This window comes from Canis aureus, chromosome 5 (assembly GCF_053574225.1).
Source record: "Canis aureus isolate CA01 chromosome 5, VMU_Caureus_v.1.0, whole genome shotgun sequence".
NCBI classification, from domain to species: domain Eukaryota; kingdom Metazoa; phylum Chordata; class Mammalia; order Carnivora; family Canidae; genus Canis; species Canis aureus.
In genome coordinates, this window is record NC_135615.1 from 49,021,076 (window position 1) to 49,037,988 (window position 16,913).

The window sequence follows — 16,913 nt, forward strand, 5'->3', positions numbered from 1 at the left end:
TGAGAAACCTTTCCATCCAATAGATTCCTTCTCACATCGTGGTACACAGAATGGTCTCCCTGCTTACTCCTAAGCAAGGACTGGCAAAGGAAACAGGATTGCCATGGCTTGTCCCGTGAGGCACACAGCCAAGTAGAAGAGGATGCCTTGCCAAGCAAATTTGGGGTTTTGTTTACAAGGGGAAAGAGAGAAATGACTATTGGGTAAGCAACTGAGGGTGTCTGCGCTATCTATAGAGCAAGGCAGTATTTGTATCATCTTCGGAGCGGTTCACAGTAGTTCAAGAGATTGAAGCGGAAGAAATCGCCTTGGAGATTGGAGGAAAAGAGATGTTTCCAAGGCTGGGGAAGGTTATTAGGTTTATGTCACTCTGAAGGCAGAACCTGAGGTCTGAGATTACAGCACCACTTAAAAGGATACAACATAAATCCATCTTCACCCATTGATCCTCCTGATTTCTGGTGTCCTGGCGGCTTTCCTAAATTCCTCCAAAGTCATATAAATACTGTTTTTTATTGTTTCTGAGCTTCCCTGAACTGAAAGAAGAATGGCTGAATAGTATTTTGCATAAAATACTAGAAATATTTGTTCCTTAGCTCTGGCTCAGTCCGAGCCTGACCTATTTCTGTCATTACTACTGGAATAGTTCTCCAGCTCTTGCCAGATTTTGAGTTGTCAGGATCATAATTTATCCATCTTGTTGTCAGATTCACAGCTAGTTTGCCTGACTCTAGGGGAATCTAAATGACTATCACTACACATGGTGTGCAACTCATATTTTAAGTGCATTTAATTCCAAATATCCTTCCCGTGCCACACCCCAGACCCGAAGACTTACCAGGCTACTGTTGCAGTACCATATTCCCCTGTTGTGGAGACCTCCAGGGCCCACCCAAGAGCAGTTTTCCTCTAGTTTCCTTTAAATGCTCCCTGACATGACTGACACTATTCACTGGCCACAGTTAGTAAGGCAGTCTCCCGGGTCTCGAGGCCCAGAGCTCTCCTGTGTTTCACATTTCTTCCATCCTCACTGCCCCAGTCAACTATTCTCAAATCAGGCCTGTTCGCCAGAAGAGTCTTGATTTCCCGGTTCGGTTTGTAACCTTTTTATTTTACCAATGGCCAGTCTTGAAGCTTTCCCCTTAACAGACAACTCTCTGCGTTTGCTTTTATAGGGCCTGCCAGAGGTTACTTTGCGTGTTTATTAATTCATCCTGTTCTGCTTTTCTCCCTTACAATAGGTCCTAGTCAAGGTTTTAACTAAAGCATTAAATTACCCTCCTGACTGTCCCTTCCCTCTTCCTCTAAGGAGAGCTTGGAAAGGACCCCAGTTGTGGGAAGATGTTAGGTCTTTCTCAAAAGCATTCTCTGTCAAATAACAAGCATCCAGTTGTAGTTCAAATAAGATCCTAATAGTGATTTACGTGTTAAGTAAGAGTGGTAATTACTGGTTTTAAAAGCAAATCATAATGACTTTTTACAGTTGTACTTACACTCGATTATTCTTCCTTTCTCATTCTCTAGTCAGTGTTCTAATTACATCGCCCCAGGAAAATACACAGGGAGAAAATGCAGCAAGACACACGAGATGGTGAAACACTCTGGTTCCTGCGAGGAGCCTGCTAAGGTTCGGTAGGTCGTGTAGCATTACTGGAAGTAGTCATACTTTTCCTGAGTGACTTTCTTCTTTTTCTAAATCTCTTGGTCTCTGTGAATCATGTCACCGATCATGTTTCCCTTTTTGCTCTGGCTACTAGAAAGCTCAAGATCATAATGTTGTGGCTCATCTCTAACAAGCATCCAGCCCGGGGTGTGCACGTGTGTCTGTATACTGGGCTCATTCTTTAGTCCATTCTACATTTTTTTCCTACACTCACTTTACATTGTCCTGGTAGGTTCACTTATTTATTTTTTCACACAAAAGAAATTTATTTCTTGTTCATACAGTTGTTGATTGCAGGTATCTGGCAGTCGGCCTTCTGTGAAGGAATTTGGGACCCATGGTGGTTATTGATCTACCATCCTCTAGGACCTCCCACCTAGAGGAGCACATGTGTGAAGAGAGAACAAAGGAGCCTGCAGGAGACTTCCTGGTGTAGGCCTGGAAGTTCTGTACCTCACTTCTGCTTGTGTTCCAGAATGTGGTGACATGACCGTGCTGAATAGGAAGGGAGCTGAGAAATGTGGTAGAATTCTGTGTCTGGGAAGAAAGGAAAATGACTGTGGTGAATGGCCAATACTTGTCATCTAGCATGATGAGAAGTGAGGTATAAAGGAAACGGCTTGCTTGTGTTCCCTAAGTTATTTCTGCTAAGAACATTAGAGTTGTTGATGTCGGAGGAAATAACCATTAATTGTTCAGCACAGAATCCGAGGGCAACTGGGGCATTTTCTCTTTGTGACACCTTGCCTTTGTGTCCCTTCTTCTCAGTTCTTCCTGCCATGGATGTTGTTCAGGTCATTTCTACCTTGGACCCAGCTGGAACCTCTGCCTGCCTGGCCTTTGGGAGAGGACTATCTTCTGAACTTTCCTTGTGGTTGTTTCTTCTGCAGGCTGGCTGACATATTTTATTGTTACCTAATGCTGTGTAAAAAAAAAAAAAAAAAAAAAAAAAAAAAAAAAATTCACCCCAAAGCTCAATGGCTTAAAATAGCAATAATTATTTATATCTCTTGTGGTTTCTGTGGGTCAGAAATTTGATGAGTGGCTTAGCTGGCTGTTTCTGGATTGGGGTTTTTCATGAGGTTGCACTGAAATACCTGCTGGGGTTCTCAGTCATCTGAAAACTCGATTGGAGCTTGAGGATCCCATGGTAGCTCGCTCACACTGATGGTGAGTTGGTGCTGGCTGTTGACAGGATGTCTCACTTCCTCTCCATGTGGGATCTTGAGCAACCTCCTGACACGGTGGCTGGCTTCTCTCAGAATGAGCATTTAAGAGATGAGGCACAAGCCACCATGCCCTGTATGAGCGGGTCTTAGAAGCCCTGCACTATCGCCTCTGCCTTAGTCTGTCATTCACCCAGAGCGGCCCTGATTCAGCATGGGAAGAACCACATGAGGCCCTTGGGTATCAGGAGGCAGAAATCACCGAGGCTACCACACATACTTTGCATTTGGAATATGTCCCTGCCTCAGTCTCAGTTTTTCAAAATTCTTTCCCACTTTCAACACTCAGATCAAAGCCCATCCTTTCCATGACATCTCTCCTGGAAAGGACACGTTTCTCAGCTCCCATCCCTCAACAGCTAACTCCTATTGTAACTCCTACTGTTCTTACTGTACATATGGTCTTTATTATTTCGTACCTTGTTTTGAAGATCTACACATATGTCTTTTCTTTCAGCTGGAGTTTAAGCATTTGGAGACATGCCCTCTGTCATACAGTTAGTACTCAAGAAATATTTTTTTAGATGGACAAATGACGGAGTGAATGGAGAGTACAAGCCAAAAGCCCCGAGTCTCTGCCTATGGACTTTCCCCTGATGCTTGCCCCTAGCCAGATCTCTTCACCCCACTCATGGTTTATTCCTCCGTCATATATAATCCTACTAATACCTTCCCCACCCTTCCCCACAGAGGTGCTTTGAGATTTGAAAGAGGTAGCCTGGGATTCCCTGGGTGGCTCAGCAGTTTAGCGCCTGTCTTTGGCCCAGGGCATGATCCTGGAGACGCGGGATCAAATCCCACGTCGGGCTCCCTATATGGAGCTTGCTTCTCCCGCTGCCTGTGTCTCTGCCTCTCTCTCTCTCTCTGTGCGACTATCATGAATAAATAAATAAAATCTTTAAAAAAAATATTTGAAAGAGGTAGCCTCCTGAAAGTGTTTTCAGGTGTATAAACAAGAAGGGCAGGGTGAGGTTGGTTACCTGGTTCACCAGTGAGGGCTTAGAGGTATAGTATTGTGACAGGTGGGGATCGGTCAATACTTTGACTTCCTCCTCGGAGAATAGTTAACGCCTGCATCAAGCTGTCAGCATATAAATACCCTTCATTTCAGCAGCTGCCGTCAGCAAAGAGAGCTTTCTGGACCAGGCCTGAGCTCCATCACCATACTTCTGGAAATGTCGAAGCTTAAAGGTAAGGTTTGTCTCTCTGGTAAAATTCTCAGGTGTTCTCTTCCTGCGTGTCGTGTACTCTGGTTTTTCAATTTTTTCTGTTATAGACAATTGTCTAGGTGGAGTGTTTTCCATCCCACCCTTTAAAAAGTATTATTTTAAAACTTAAAGTCAGTCCATCTCCCTTTTTGGTGTATAGTTCATGCATTTTCATACATGTGTAAAATTATGTAGCCAGTGCCACCGTGATCGGGATATGGAGCAGTTCTATCACCCCAGGGGATTCGCCTGTGCTTTCTCTTTGTACTTGCAACCCTTCCCCCAAACCGAGGGCAACCACTGTTCCAGGCTCCATTACCACAGGTTTGTTTTCTTGAAAATATCTTATAAATGGCGTCATATAGTAGGCACCCATAGGGGTTCTTCTTACTTGACGTGTCTTTGAGATTCATTTAAGCTTGTTCATTTTTATTACTGGATAATATTCCTTTATAAGGATGTGTTTTGTTTGTTATCCATTCACCTGTTCAAGTGCTTTTGGAATGGGATTTTTGGCTCACCTGGTAAGTGTACATTTAGCTTTACATGTAGCTACCAAACTGCTCTCCAGAGTGGCTGGAGATTGGTACCCAGTACCAATCCCAGTACCATTTCGGATTCCCACCAGCGATGTATGGGAGACTCACTTGTCCCTTGTCCTCACCAGCCTTCGTATTGTATTTTTTAAAAAAGTATTTTCATAGATAAGTAGCAGTAGTTCATGACTTTAATTTGTATTTCCTTCAAAGGTGAAATCTTTGTTGAAGTCTTTGCCCCCTTTTTAATTGTGTGGTTTTCCTACTGTTAAAATTTCAGAATTACCAATGTATTCTGGATACAAGAGTGCATACGGATTCTGCATTTTACATCCATAAATTCATGAGATATCAGACATACAAAATGGTGCTTCCTATCTTGGCATACTTTCCCAAATTGCTGCTAGCACTTACTTTTCAGATTCCTTGGTGCATTCTATCCAGGTTTTATCACTGGGAGAAACAAAGTGGAGGGTGCTTATTCCATTTTATCCAGAACTGGAACTACTAGATGTAAATCTGACTCTTCTTACCCTGTCAGATTTCTGGGTTCTGTACACTAAGCAGGACTTAGCACGTTGGCATTGCCCTCTGAATCTGGCATAGTGCCTTGAATGAGGCTTTGTGAGCCGAGTACTCATTAGATCAGGGCCCACTGGGGCGGTTATGTCTGCTACACAATGTGGAGTCTCAGCAGGATGGCTCTCATGGCTGGATATGTTTGGGACAGTTTGGCTGTGGTCCTATATCTAGGTCCTAAGTGTTGGCCATCAGCTAGATTCCTCTGCTCCATGTACCTTCTGCTTGGGCTATCGTATCTGAAATTGCTTCTTCACTCATGTGTCTGGTGCCCAAGCTAGGATGGCTAGAACAATGAGGGCATGGCTGGCCACTTGTTCTCCGTACGATTGGTTTGTGCTTCCTCACAGCATGGCAGTCTCCGAGTAGTCAGACTTCTTGTATAGCAACGAGGTTCTCCAAAGCAGCTCACCTGCTTACTTATAACGTTATTCTATGCCGTGGTACAAGTGCATTTTTGTAAGATACCTTTGATCCATTTTAGAACAAGGGGGGACATAAATATGTAAATCAAGGGAAATACAAATTAGGTATCGAGGGAAGAGAAAGATGTGTGAAGTTGTTTCCCTAAAGGAGTTTAGAGTCACACTGGAGGGAAAAACTGTAGTCATTAAAAGTTGGCAGGCAGTAAGAAGTGGAGAACATTTGTTTCCTAAGGAGTGGTGTATACAGTGCTATAATTTTTTTTGCAGGAAGCACTGAACACTTTGGGCATCATAAAGGAAGTGGATTTGAGCTGTTTTTCCTTAATTTTTAACGATAGAGAGTATTTGGACCAGCTGAGGGAGCTGGAACAATCCAAAAAAGGAGGTGGTTTATGAAAAGGTAGACATGTCAGAAAAGCCCAAGGCATGTTTTGGGTCCTGGCAGTCAGCCAGTTGGGCACAGTCTGTCTGGTGAAAACTCTGGGAAGGATTTTTTCCTTGGCCATATGTCCATTCACCCATCATCTGGTAAGTGTGTCTATGTTTCCTTTTGGGCAACCAACTCTCACTACTCCAAGCCCGGTAGAGAAGCATGGGTTCAAGGCTGACCAGAGCCGTACAATACATGGGATAAAGTATTGATTGAAGATGTCAGCAAGATGAAAGGCGAGGAGGTTGCAAAGCTCATCTCTGCCCCTTCCCTCCACCCCACCTCACAGAGTTAAAAAATAAATACAAACTGAAGAAAAGAGCTCAGGAATGGGCGAATGAGCCACTCTGAGCCAATGACACACCAAGACAACTTGGCTGGAACTTCATGTTGGATGTGAACTTACTACCAGGGCCGGGTGTGCTACTGCCATGTTGCTACCATGCAAAGCCTGAGGCCTCAGCTCCTCAGACAGAGCACAGCGTAGAGATGGAGAGGGACTGAGTCCCGAGGACACAGCACAGCCTCCTTTCACAATACTCCAAGACGCATCACCACACGTACACAAAGTGAACACTTGAGCCAGATATCTGGGAAGAATGAGGTGAAAACAGCATGTAATTCAAGAAAAGGAGAATCATTGGCCTAGGGGTAAAATCCAAAATCTTTTCCTGTCATGTGCACCAGATTCCATTCTCTGAACATTCCTTGCTCTTTGAATTCCATGCCGTTGCTGATGCTGTTCCCTCTCTCAATTGCCCTTTATTTTTGATTTGGAAAGCTCTTTAATCATCCTGGATGGCCCACTTAATGAATTTTTCCCCCACAGAATTCCACCCCCCCCCACCCCACTGCTGAAAAAAATTGTGTGACTCTTCCTCTATTTCTCTATTGCAGTATTTGTCTCCTTGTTTGGCACTGTGTTTGTCTGTCTCTTGCACGATTCTGTGAATTCCTTCAAGGAACGAAGTCTTAAAACACCTAAACATCCCTTCAAAGTATTTAGCCCAATACTTACCATCTCGTACACAGTAAGAACTTAATAGATGCTTGTGGACTCGGTAGTGAGTATGTTAATTAGACAGTGGCAGGTAACAAAGAGTCCTCACTGGAGTCCCCTGGCTTCTGTTACCACCATGCCTGGAAGCTCTTCCATCTTGGCCTGTGGATTGCTCAGCATTTCTTACTGATCATAACTTGTTTCTTCTGTGTTTTCCAGCCCCCTTTTGATTAGGTGTGGCCATGAACTGATTTTATTTCAGTGAGTGTGGTAGAAGGGATGTGTACCACCTCCAGGCTTTAAAATTTCCATGGGGTATGTTTCCCACCCCACTGCCTGGGGAATGCCTGGAGTGACCTTGGAAGACAAAGATTGAAAGCAGCCTAGGCTCCATCAGCCTGAATCCTTAACTGACTGCATGAAACAGAACCCTCCTTCCTCCCCTCCCCCCGCCCTTTTTTTTTTTTTTTTTTTTTTGGCCAATCCAGAACACCTGCGCTGAACTGCCACAAAGAGAGAAAGAAACTTCGCTGTGTCGAGCCACTGCACTTCTGGGGTCTGTTTGTTTGTTTCCAGAACTAACATTGCTCTAATATACTCAATAGAATTTTCTCAGTTTGAACCAGATTCTGAATATGGTGAATATTATATACAGGGCAGAGCAGAGTTGTGTTCTGGAAAGCCTCCCTGTTGTTTCTGGCCTTTTCCTTTTTAGAAAAAGGTCACCCGTGGTACAAGGCAGCTGGGCACAGTTTTAGAGTGGTAGGCCGAGGGTGAGCAGGGTAGGTTCTATTCCTGGGTCTGCCCCCCCCCCCCCCCCGCCGGCTTTGGGTTCCCAGCCAAGGAAAATGACAGCATGGATGCTAAAACAGCCACCCAAGGGGAAAACCCATAAAAGCAAAAACAATCACCCCAGCAGAATCGCAGGTGATAGTGATTTCTGCTGCAGGGGGAGAATAACGTTCTTTCACCTCCTCTCTTCCAGGCTTCACTAGTCCTAACGCGTGACGCCTTCCAACCCTACAGACTCTGCTTACTGATGCCGGTCTGGCCAGCTGAGAGGAGTATTTGACCTTTCCCTGGTGCAGCCAGACTGCAGAAGCACCAATCAAAATGTCTCTGTCCTTGTCAGTGTCAACTTTCTAAGCCATGGGATGAATATTGAGTTTACTTAGTCAAAAGACAAACAAATAAAAAATGCCACAAGGAGCAGCACTAGTGCAGCAACCCACCAATCAGTGTTGTTCCAAGCTGCAAACTTTGCTGGCCTAAAGTATAATCTGTTTTTACAGAGCTTGTCCCGGCCATATCCACATCCTGGGAACAGGCTCCTTGAGTGTCCATTGACCACCCAGAGGAGAGAGAGCTATTTCTTATCTTCTTCTACCAGACTTTCCTGTGTTTGCCTATGTGGGGAAGGAATTATAGTGGTGGTTTCTCAGGGCCAAAGTCCTCAAAGAATCAGGGATCCCTAAGTCCTCATGTAGGTGAATAGCACTTCTCTCACCCTCCTCATCAGAATCTGCTGCCATAGTAGACTCCTTTCATGTCCCCAGGCCTGGATGCCCCATTATTTGGCCCTGGGCCCTAAAAGAATTGCTACCACTGGCATGTAAGTAGGCTTCAGAATCACTTGGAGAATGTCTTCGGAATGAGTACAGGCTTGCAGTGTGCACTCCCTAGGATTCTGGTTCAGTACATATAAGATGGGGTCCAAGATTCTGTAGTTCTGATTGGCATCCCAGGTGAATCTGATGCTAGTGGATCTGAGATCACACATTTAGGATCCTTTCCTCTTGGCTGTTGAGTGATCTTTTAAAAACACAAATAGGTTCATAATATAACTACATTTTTTTTTATGGCTTTCAGTTGGAATCAGGATCTGGTCTACACTCTTCAGATGGCAAGTGAGGACTCATTAGGAATTGGCCCTTACTTATTTCTCGAGCTTGACTTGTTTTCACCTGTACCCCTTGTCCTCTTCAACTCATTTTCAGGATCTGCTTGCTTTGCCTATCACTGCTATGTGAATGCTCTTCTTTGCTTGGAACACTCTTCCTCCTTCCCCCAGTCTTTACCTGGCTAACCTATAGGTAGACCAGACCTCCCTTCTTCTTGGGAAATCTTGTGTGCCCCACCTCTGCCTGCCCCCCTGTGGAGAGCACTTACCACTGTGCAGTGTTAACCCTTCACTAGTCTTTGTCTCTTACCAGCACCAGGGCTTTCATGGCAGGCATCATGTATTTGTTATTAAGTCCCCAAGAAGTTTGGTTAGGGGATAGAGGACGGAAGTGAGCAGATGTGAGACTGAGGGGCAGTTGTTCTAGGTCTTAGCCCTACAAAGGTTACAAAACATCACTAGAATAACTTGGGAACTGCTTCTTTTCCCATTAAAATAGACAGTCTCAAGGAGAAGTAATAAAATATTCCTGCTGGTGTAGGCCTATCACTGTTGAGTATTTTGGCAACCTCGTCTTGCTATTGCAGTCAGTAGGGGTTGGAAAACAGAGTAAGGGCTGGCCTACTACTGTTGACATGCATGTTGGAATGTTTCAAGACTCTTATGACCCAGGTACTCTTAATTCAGAGGTCACAACCAGACATCCCAGTGTAGGAAAATACCTACATTCTCATGGAATCCATATTATATCTCACTGTGTGATTTAAGTAGAATTGCATTGAAGATGATAAAACACCGAGGTCAAAGGAACCCAGGTCTCAGCCTGACGGGAGAAGAGCCATGCCATCTTGACACTCCCATCAGGACTGCAACCCATGCAACAATATTCTCTGCAAGTCACCATATATTGGGTCTTTTTGTTGCAGAAATTTAGCCTTCATCTTAAAGAATATGGATGGCCTCATGCCTCCTTGGCAACTTTGTCAGCATGAAGCTCCTGGCTCAGGGATGAGCTCCTCATGTCTTGCTCAAAAAGTTTGTTGCAAGGAGAGTACCGTGGAGAAACCAAGCAGCTAGAGCTCAGCCTGGCCGTTCTGTGCACAAACCTAGTCTCATACAATTAACCCCACAAGCCATGTTCCCTCTTTCTTATTCCTCTGAGGAAACAAAGCAAATAAAAAAAGAATATAAGCCAATGTTAAGAGGAGGAAGCACTTCCTCCCTGTGAGAATTCAGAATGTGGGTGCCCACCATCAATTAATACCAGGGAAATAACAGGAAATTCTCTGGGGAAAATGTGAAAAAGGGAAGCATTTGCTTTTGAGCTGTCTGAATAATGAGTCTAGGGAAAGCCAGTATCTTTCTTTCGCAGGCTGTTGCTACCTTCTCATGAATACCACTAGTGCATTTGCTTCCAATAGCTTCTAGCCTCCCAGGAAACAACAGAGCCCTGACATTCCCCTGGCTTCCTGGGAGCCTGCAAAGCAGACATCACTGATCCCATTCTCTAAATGGGAAAACAGAGGCTCAGAGGTTGAGTGATTTATTTAAAGTGCAGCATAAGCAAGCAAAGAAGCCAGCAGGAGATAAGAGCTTGTCTAACTCCCCAGTCAATTTTCAGTTCCCCAGATAACAAAGAACCTAAATAAACCTACATCAACACCATATGGTATCAGCAAAGCAGGGAGATGTTGGGCACTCGTATTAAAATGCACTATAAAGGAAAGATAGTTTGTATGTGTGAATAGTCAGGGAGCAAACCATCCTTTTGATAATTCTCATCATTTTTAGTTCAGTAACCCAGGATGACATAAGTTTTGATAGACGAGACAACTTGACTAATACCTATCCAGTCCTTATTCTTCACACAAATTATAAGTCACAATTGTTAGGAATACTCGATAGGTAACAATTTAATCAAGCGTGTTTAGAACTCTGGCTTATCAAATATTCTTGGCGGGAAATCTTGAGGTCCCTTTCAGGAACTTGCCTTGAGTTTTGAAACGAAAATACATTTTATTGTGTTCTTCTGTGATAAGCTGTTTCAGAATTTTCTCCAATGCCAGTAGGAAATGTAGATTCAGTTAAACTACATTGCAAACCTGTTAACCTGGAACAGCCACCAACTAATCCAATGTATGGCCCCCTGGACACAGTGATGCATCCCACTAGGCTGCCATAAGGGCAAATACGATTTGTCTATAGAATTAGGCTTCGCAGTTAGAGTCCCTGCTTTGGGTGTGATATCCTGTGGACTACATGCAGGTTTAGTGTCCCCAAACAGATGGGCTTTCCCTTTATGGGCTACTCTTCAGTTTTCTAGGCAAACTGCAGCTGCGCTAATGTCCCTTTGTGTAAAGGAGTGTTTAAGTTGAACCACTTCCCTTTACCTGATGGGTATTCAGAGTTTTGGGCCAGGGACAACTGGGATATGACAACATCTGCAGGAAAGGAAGATCCCCTTCTTTGTGTTCTTTAGGATTGACTGTGACAAGCAGAAAAAGCTTCTCTGGATAGCAGTGAGGTGCAAACAACAAACCTGCTGTGGCTAGTGGAAGCAGGAAGGGGAGTTTGGCAACACATCTGTGATGGTTCAAGGAGTTTGCATGAGGCCACATTAACAAGTTAGGAAGGTCTGCAGGTAGGAACAGTGCCCAGGGCCACACTGGTTGAGGAGCTGCCTTCCTTACTGGAATGCAGTCCTCATGGCACCATCGTCTTCAATCTGAACTATTAGTGATTAGTCAATTAGTGGAAACTAGGTCACATTTTTTGGGAACTCTATCTCTAGCTGCAAAGGAGGCTCTACCTTGGGCAGGGGGAAGATTTCCCAAACACTGAAAGGATGTTCAAAATACAGATGGTGACCCACAACATAAAATATGTCTATTATGTCTACCATCTGACTGTCCAACAACTCCATAAATTTTGTTCCATACTAAAATTCTAAACCCCTCCGATCACAAGAACAGAATGCTTCTGCCTAACAAAGCAAGTATTCCTTGCACAACTGAAAAACATGCCCACCTTCTCCTCAAAAGGAGGATAGTGTAAAATCTTGTCCGTTTAGGCATCAAGCTCTTAGCTCAGGTCACCAGGGGATGTTCACCTTCTCCTGTTCTGTCACAATCCCATCTTGATCCTCTGTGGCCTAAAATGTAAAGTTAATTACCACTTGATGTTACACACACCCTATAAAAAATGGAAGGGAAATGGAAGAAGGAAGAATAGTGAGTACATACAGCAAGGAAGAGAAATAAATGGCTAATATTATTGTTGTGCATGTGGTCTTGTGAATGTGGATGGTTTTAATGACATCGCCTTCTACAGCCATGCCATGTTATTTTTGCCTTCAGAACTAGCGTGTCAGCTGGTTAGAGTTCTTTCCCTGACAAGGGGACTTTTTATGTAGGCTCCATTCCCAGTGTAGAGCCTAATGCAGGGTTTGAACTCAGAACCTTGAGATCGAGACCTGAGCTGAGATCAAGAGTCAGACGCTTAACAGACTGAACCACCCAGGCACTTCACAATCAGACCTCTTCTTAGTGGTCCTTTTTTTTTTTTTTTTAATTTATTCATGAGAGACAGAGAGAGAGGAAGAGACACAGGCAGAGGGAGAAGCAGGTTCCTTGCAGGGAGCCTGACGTGGGACTCGATGCCCAGTCTCTAGGATCATGCCCTGGGGTGAAGGCGGAGCTAAACTGCTGAGCCACCCAGGCTGCCCTCTTAGTGATCCTTCTTTTATTTGGTTACCATTGCATTTTACCAGTGGACATGGCAATACACAGAGGGACCCAAAAATATTTTCTGGATCCATAAAATACTCCTTCTACAAAATGCTATAAACTACCTTATTTTGCTTTCTTAATCAGAATCAATCATCCCCATCAAAAACCCCTTTATTGCCTATTTTTCCAGTGGCATGAAACCTAAAATATCCTCTTGAGAATGTTTTATTTTCTAGTTCAATGAAACATTCCATGTTCCTGGTGGAATTCTTCTTCTCTTGGGCACCAAGGCTTCAACATGGGAAGTACCCAGAATTGCAAGGATTGAAAATAAAGCTTTTTCAATGGGATCATTAGCTCTAATATTGAGCACTGCCCCTTTGTTTACACCTTTTGGTTCCAAGTTCTGTGCACTTTGGTTATACGAGGGAAAATAGTATCATAAATTTATCATGGTTTGGAGAGCATACACATCCTATAACTCAAAAGGGGGGTGTTGCTCAGCTGGCATCATACCTGGAAGTTCAGTAGGTTTTTTTGGTTTTTTTTGTTTGTTTGTTTTTTTTTTTTTTTTTTTTTTTTTTAACATTCTGCGAATAGACCATGGGAATCCAGAATTTTCTGAATTGTCGAAGGCTTCTGGTATATTCCCAATTTAAGTTCTCAAGGTCCCCTTCTTTTCTATTAAGACTATATAACTCTGATAGAACAGACTTTAAATATGACTTGAATAAGCTATGATTTCAACTGACCAGGGAATTTGGCAACCCTCTCAGGACTAAACTCAGATTTTAGCCCTATATTTGAAAAGGACAGTTTAGCACAGTACTAGGAGGTCCCTGTTGCTCTGACCATGTCCTGAGCAGAGAGTTGAAGCATCCTAGTGCAGTTAGAAGTAACCGTTGATTTATTCATGTCACTCACCTTGTTTGGATTCCTCATCCTACTATATCCCCCGACCCTTGTTTTCACAAGATATGAATTCCAGGTAACCACAGGCACGAATACTTAAAATATCCCACCAGTGTCCCATCTGCTAACACTAGGTGGGTTTTTCACTGCCTTGCCCTTACCAGGTGCCCCTTTCTTCATGTGTTTCTGACCTGAAACCACTCCTCAGATCAGTTTCTATATTGGTCAAGGCATTCTTAGCTGCGAATACTAGAATCCACTTCAGTTAATATGCGCACAGGTGTAATGTATCAAACCCTAGAGAGGTGATTCACAGAGGTCAGAAGATGAGATAGAGAGATGTGAAACTATAAGCAATGTCCAAATGACCCCAACCCTGTTGCAGTGGAAGCCCTCCTCCTACTGCTGCTGGTGTAGCCCTGTGGCTCACTTGGCTGGTGATGGATATGACATGGCTCAAGGCTGCTTCTGAAAGATGGCCATCTTGCCAACTCTCTGGCCAACACAGTGTATTCATCATTTCTTTCTTCATGTCCCTCTCTTCTAGACTTAAATCTCACAAAGGGGTATTTGATCCTAGGTCCTGGTCATGTGACTGTACCCTAGCTTGCAGAAGAAACTGGGAAACAAACAGGATGGCAGTATTCATGCGGTGGAAAATTTTCTTGGTAGATGAATGATGGAGCATGAATAATGTCCACTACCATAGGAGGCTTGTTCCTGTTTTTCATTAGTCAGATTGTTTTGATTTTGAGTAATATACCATATCAATAATCTGTTGGTACGTATGGAATCATGAACAGAATCAAGGAAGGGATTTCCAGAGGTGATCTGATCGAGCCTCAAACCTTTACCTCCTAAATATGAAGGGTATGAAATTATTTATTCCCATTGTATATGTGAGGCAAGTGAGTCCCAAGGAAGTCAAATGCTCTGCACACTGTTGTTCAAATTCCTACTGGGAAGTTAACTTTTTTCCTTTTTTATGGAGGGAGGGGAGCTGCAGGGGAAGAAGGATGAGCAGGGGGTGGAAAAGGACGGAGGGAGAGAGAGTATCTTAAGCAGGCTCCATGCCCAATGCAGAGCCTGACACAGGGCTCAATCTCATGACCCTGAGATTATGACCTGAACTGAAATCGAGAGTTGGACACTCAACCGACTAAGCCACTCAGGTGCCCCAATGTTATGTCGCCTTTTTAGGAGGTTTGATGTCCTTAAGCAAGAGATCATGGTTTTCCAATCTTGGAAGTATAGAATAAATCTTGCTTACAATTTTATTTGAATGCTAGGCATAAATGAATATATAGAACAAGGCTGAACAAGTAGGTAGCCTTGAGTTTTTTTTTGAAGGAAGCCATAGGAATTTTATACAATGTAGTAAAACAAACAAACAAACAACAACAACAACAACAAAAACCCCAGCAACTGTAGTGGGCATCTTATTTGTTATGTGCTCAGCATCTATTCTTTCTTTGAGTAGTAGTATTTCCTGGGGGAGTTTTCCTCCTCAACATTTTAGCCCTTGTGGTTGATTGACCTTCTGTCCTTCTGTCCCCCAGCCTCGGGTGAATATACAACACAGCTCTGAACAATGAACATATTCCATCCCCCTGCTTTGAGGGACGCTAAAACTTGGTCTTTGGAGAGTGTACTGAGTGAGGAACTCCCTTTCTCTGACGCTTACAGTGGCAGGTGTATGCCGGGAGTGGCTGGGGTCCCCATGCAGACAGTTGCCTGAGAATCAATCAGTGCTAGAAAGCCAGTACTGAAGGGCAGAAAGGGTGTGGATACTGATAACCTCGGTTAACCCCTACAGCCAATTCAGCCCACGCCCAGAATTTGAATTATTTAAGCCACTAAATTTTTTCTGTTTTGGTTGTGGGTTATATCACTTTTTGTCAAGTTTTTGACTCCAAAGGAATCTTACCTGATGATGCCCAAGCAAGCTTCCACATTGGTCTGGCTTCCATGGTAACCTCTGGGTGAGTAGTTCAGCCTCTTGGATTCAAGGACAATGGAGGGCCTTGGAGGTCACTTAGGCCAGCGCCCTCCGCCTGGCAATTCCAATTCCTCCAATGGCTCTTAGGACAACAAGCACCAAGTCAGCCATTCTCGTTCCCAGGTACATCTACTCAGCTTATATTCCACACAGAAAGTCCAAGTAACACTTTATGGAAGTAATAAAATAAAGTCGGGAGATTCCACACCCAGGTGCATACACTGTTTTTGAAGAAGGATCCCTTAAGGACTTGGAATTTCTATCATGGGACAAGACCAAACTATAGGAATTATTGCATCTTCCAAAAAAGAAAGTCATATTCCTATTACCAATAAAGTGGGATGACTATGTAATTCCTTGAGCATCTCAAAAAAAGGTTATATACCTTTCATTGTCTATAATATACATATGGTGTCCCATCTTGGTGCATGAGGCTATTTAGTGGGAGTGGGAGGGGAGTCTCTCTAGTGCAGTGCCAAGGGACTATAGTGCGGCTGAATGAAAGAAGGCTGACCAAAAAAAAAAAAAAAAAAAAGAGTACATACTGAATGATTGCATTTCCATAAAACCTCAGAAAATGCCCACTAACCTGCAGTGACCTAAAACAGAGCAGTGGTTGCTGGAGACAAGGCTGGAGGGGGAGAGTGGAGAGGATTTGCAAAGGCATACAGGGAAACTTTGAAAATGGAAGGAATGTTTGCTATCTCACTTTCACCAGTATACATGTATTGCAAAGTTCTCCAAACACCTCAAACTGTATACTTAAATATGTATGGTTTGTTGTATGCAAAATCAACATCAACCTCAAGAAAGGAGTGAAAAGAAAAGCGTATATATCAAACTAAGTAAATGAAGCATGAAATGAAGAGCAGATTGAGCTGTGAGGCATATAGGAATTTAGTGGAAGCTTCCACCCTCCTGAGTGAGCCCCTTATGCCTAGAGAAGCTTATGACAAAGTCAGATGAGGTTCTCAAGCATGACCTGTCTTAAAAAGGCCTGTTTGCCCCAGGTTCTCCCTGACTTGTGCACACCAGTACCTGAAATCCCTACCAGCATGGTCCCTCCAGCCCAGCCGCTGGAGACAGGGCCTTTTCCACTGAGTGTGTGCATCGTGGTATCTCATTAGCTAATGCCTCACTTTATTTACTCTAGTGGCTCCTAACCTTTCCCCCGAGGAACCCTAAATTACACACCAGGGAGATTCTGTGACTCTAGGTTCAAAAGTAGCTCGTAATTTTTCAAGTGATGAGTTTGCATGTTGGGCTAATTAGCAGAACTCCCAAACAGCTCTTAAACCTTGGGCAGC

General features: G+C 43.7%; 1 protein-coding gene and 1 long non-coding RNA gene across 44 annotated transcripts in view; one reads left to right on the top strand and one right to left on the bottom strand.

Moving 5' to 3' along the window:
- LOC144314150 (uncharacterized) overlaps window positions 1–2,115 on the bottom strand; it is a 33,955-nt gene extending 31,840 nt beyond the window's left edge. For all 5 annotated transcript variants that reach the window (XR_013379874.1, XR_013379876.1, XR_013379877.1 and 2 more), the window contains exon 1: window positions 1,494–2,115. This is a non-coding gene — a long non-coding RNA (uncharacterized LOC144314150). The remainder of the gene's footprint in view (window positions 1–1,493) is intronic.
- The window catches only part of LOC144314148 (uncharacterized), a 145,307-nt gene that overhangs the window by 47,195 nt on the left and 81,199 nt on the right, over window positions 1–16,913 (top strand). For 10 of the 39 annotated variants that reach the window (XR_013379848.1, XR_013379850.1, XR_013379854.1 and 7 more), the window contains 2 exons: window positions 1,525–1,632; window positions 4,001–4,080. Coding sequence is in view for 15 of the 39 variants with exons in the window: in XM_077897947.1 (XP_077754073.1) it covers window positions 1,525–1,632; window positions 4,001–4,080 (188 nt within the window). In the remaining 24 variants the exon portion in view is untranslated. Of the gene's footprint in view, window positions 1–1,524; window positions 1,633–2,131; window positions 2,268–4,000; window positions 4,081–5,904; window positions 7,359–8,052; window positions 8,347–9,893; window positions 12,474–16,913 lie in introns of those variants that run through there. The other 29 variants (XR_013379861.1, XR_013379862.1, XR_013379863.1 and 26 more) reach the window with 13 other exon arrangements.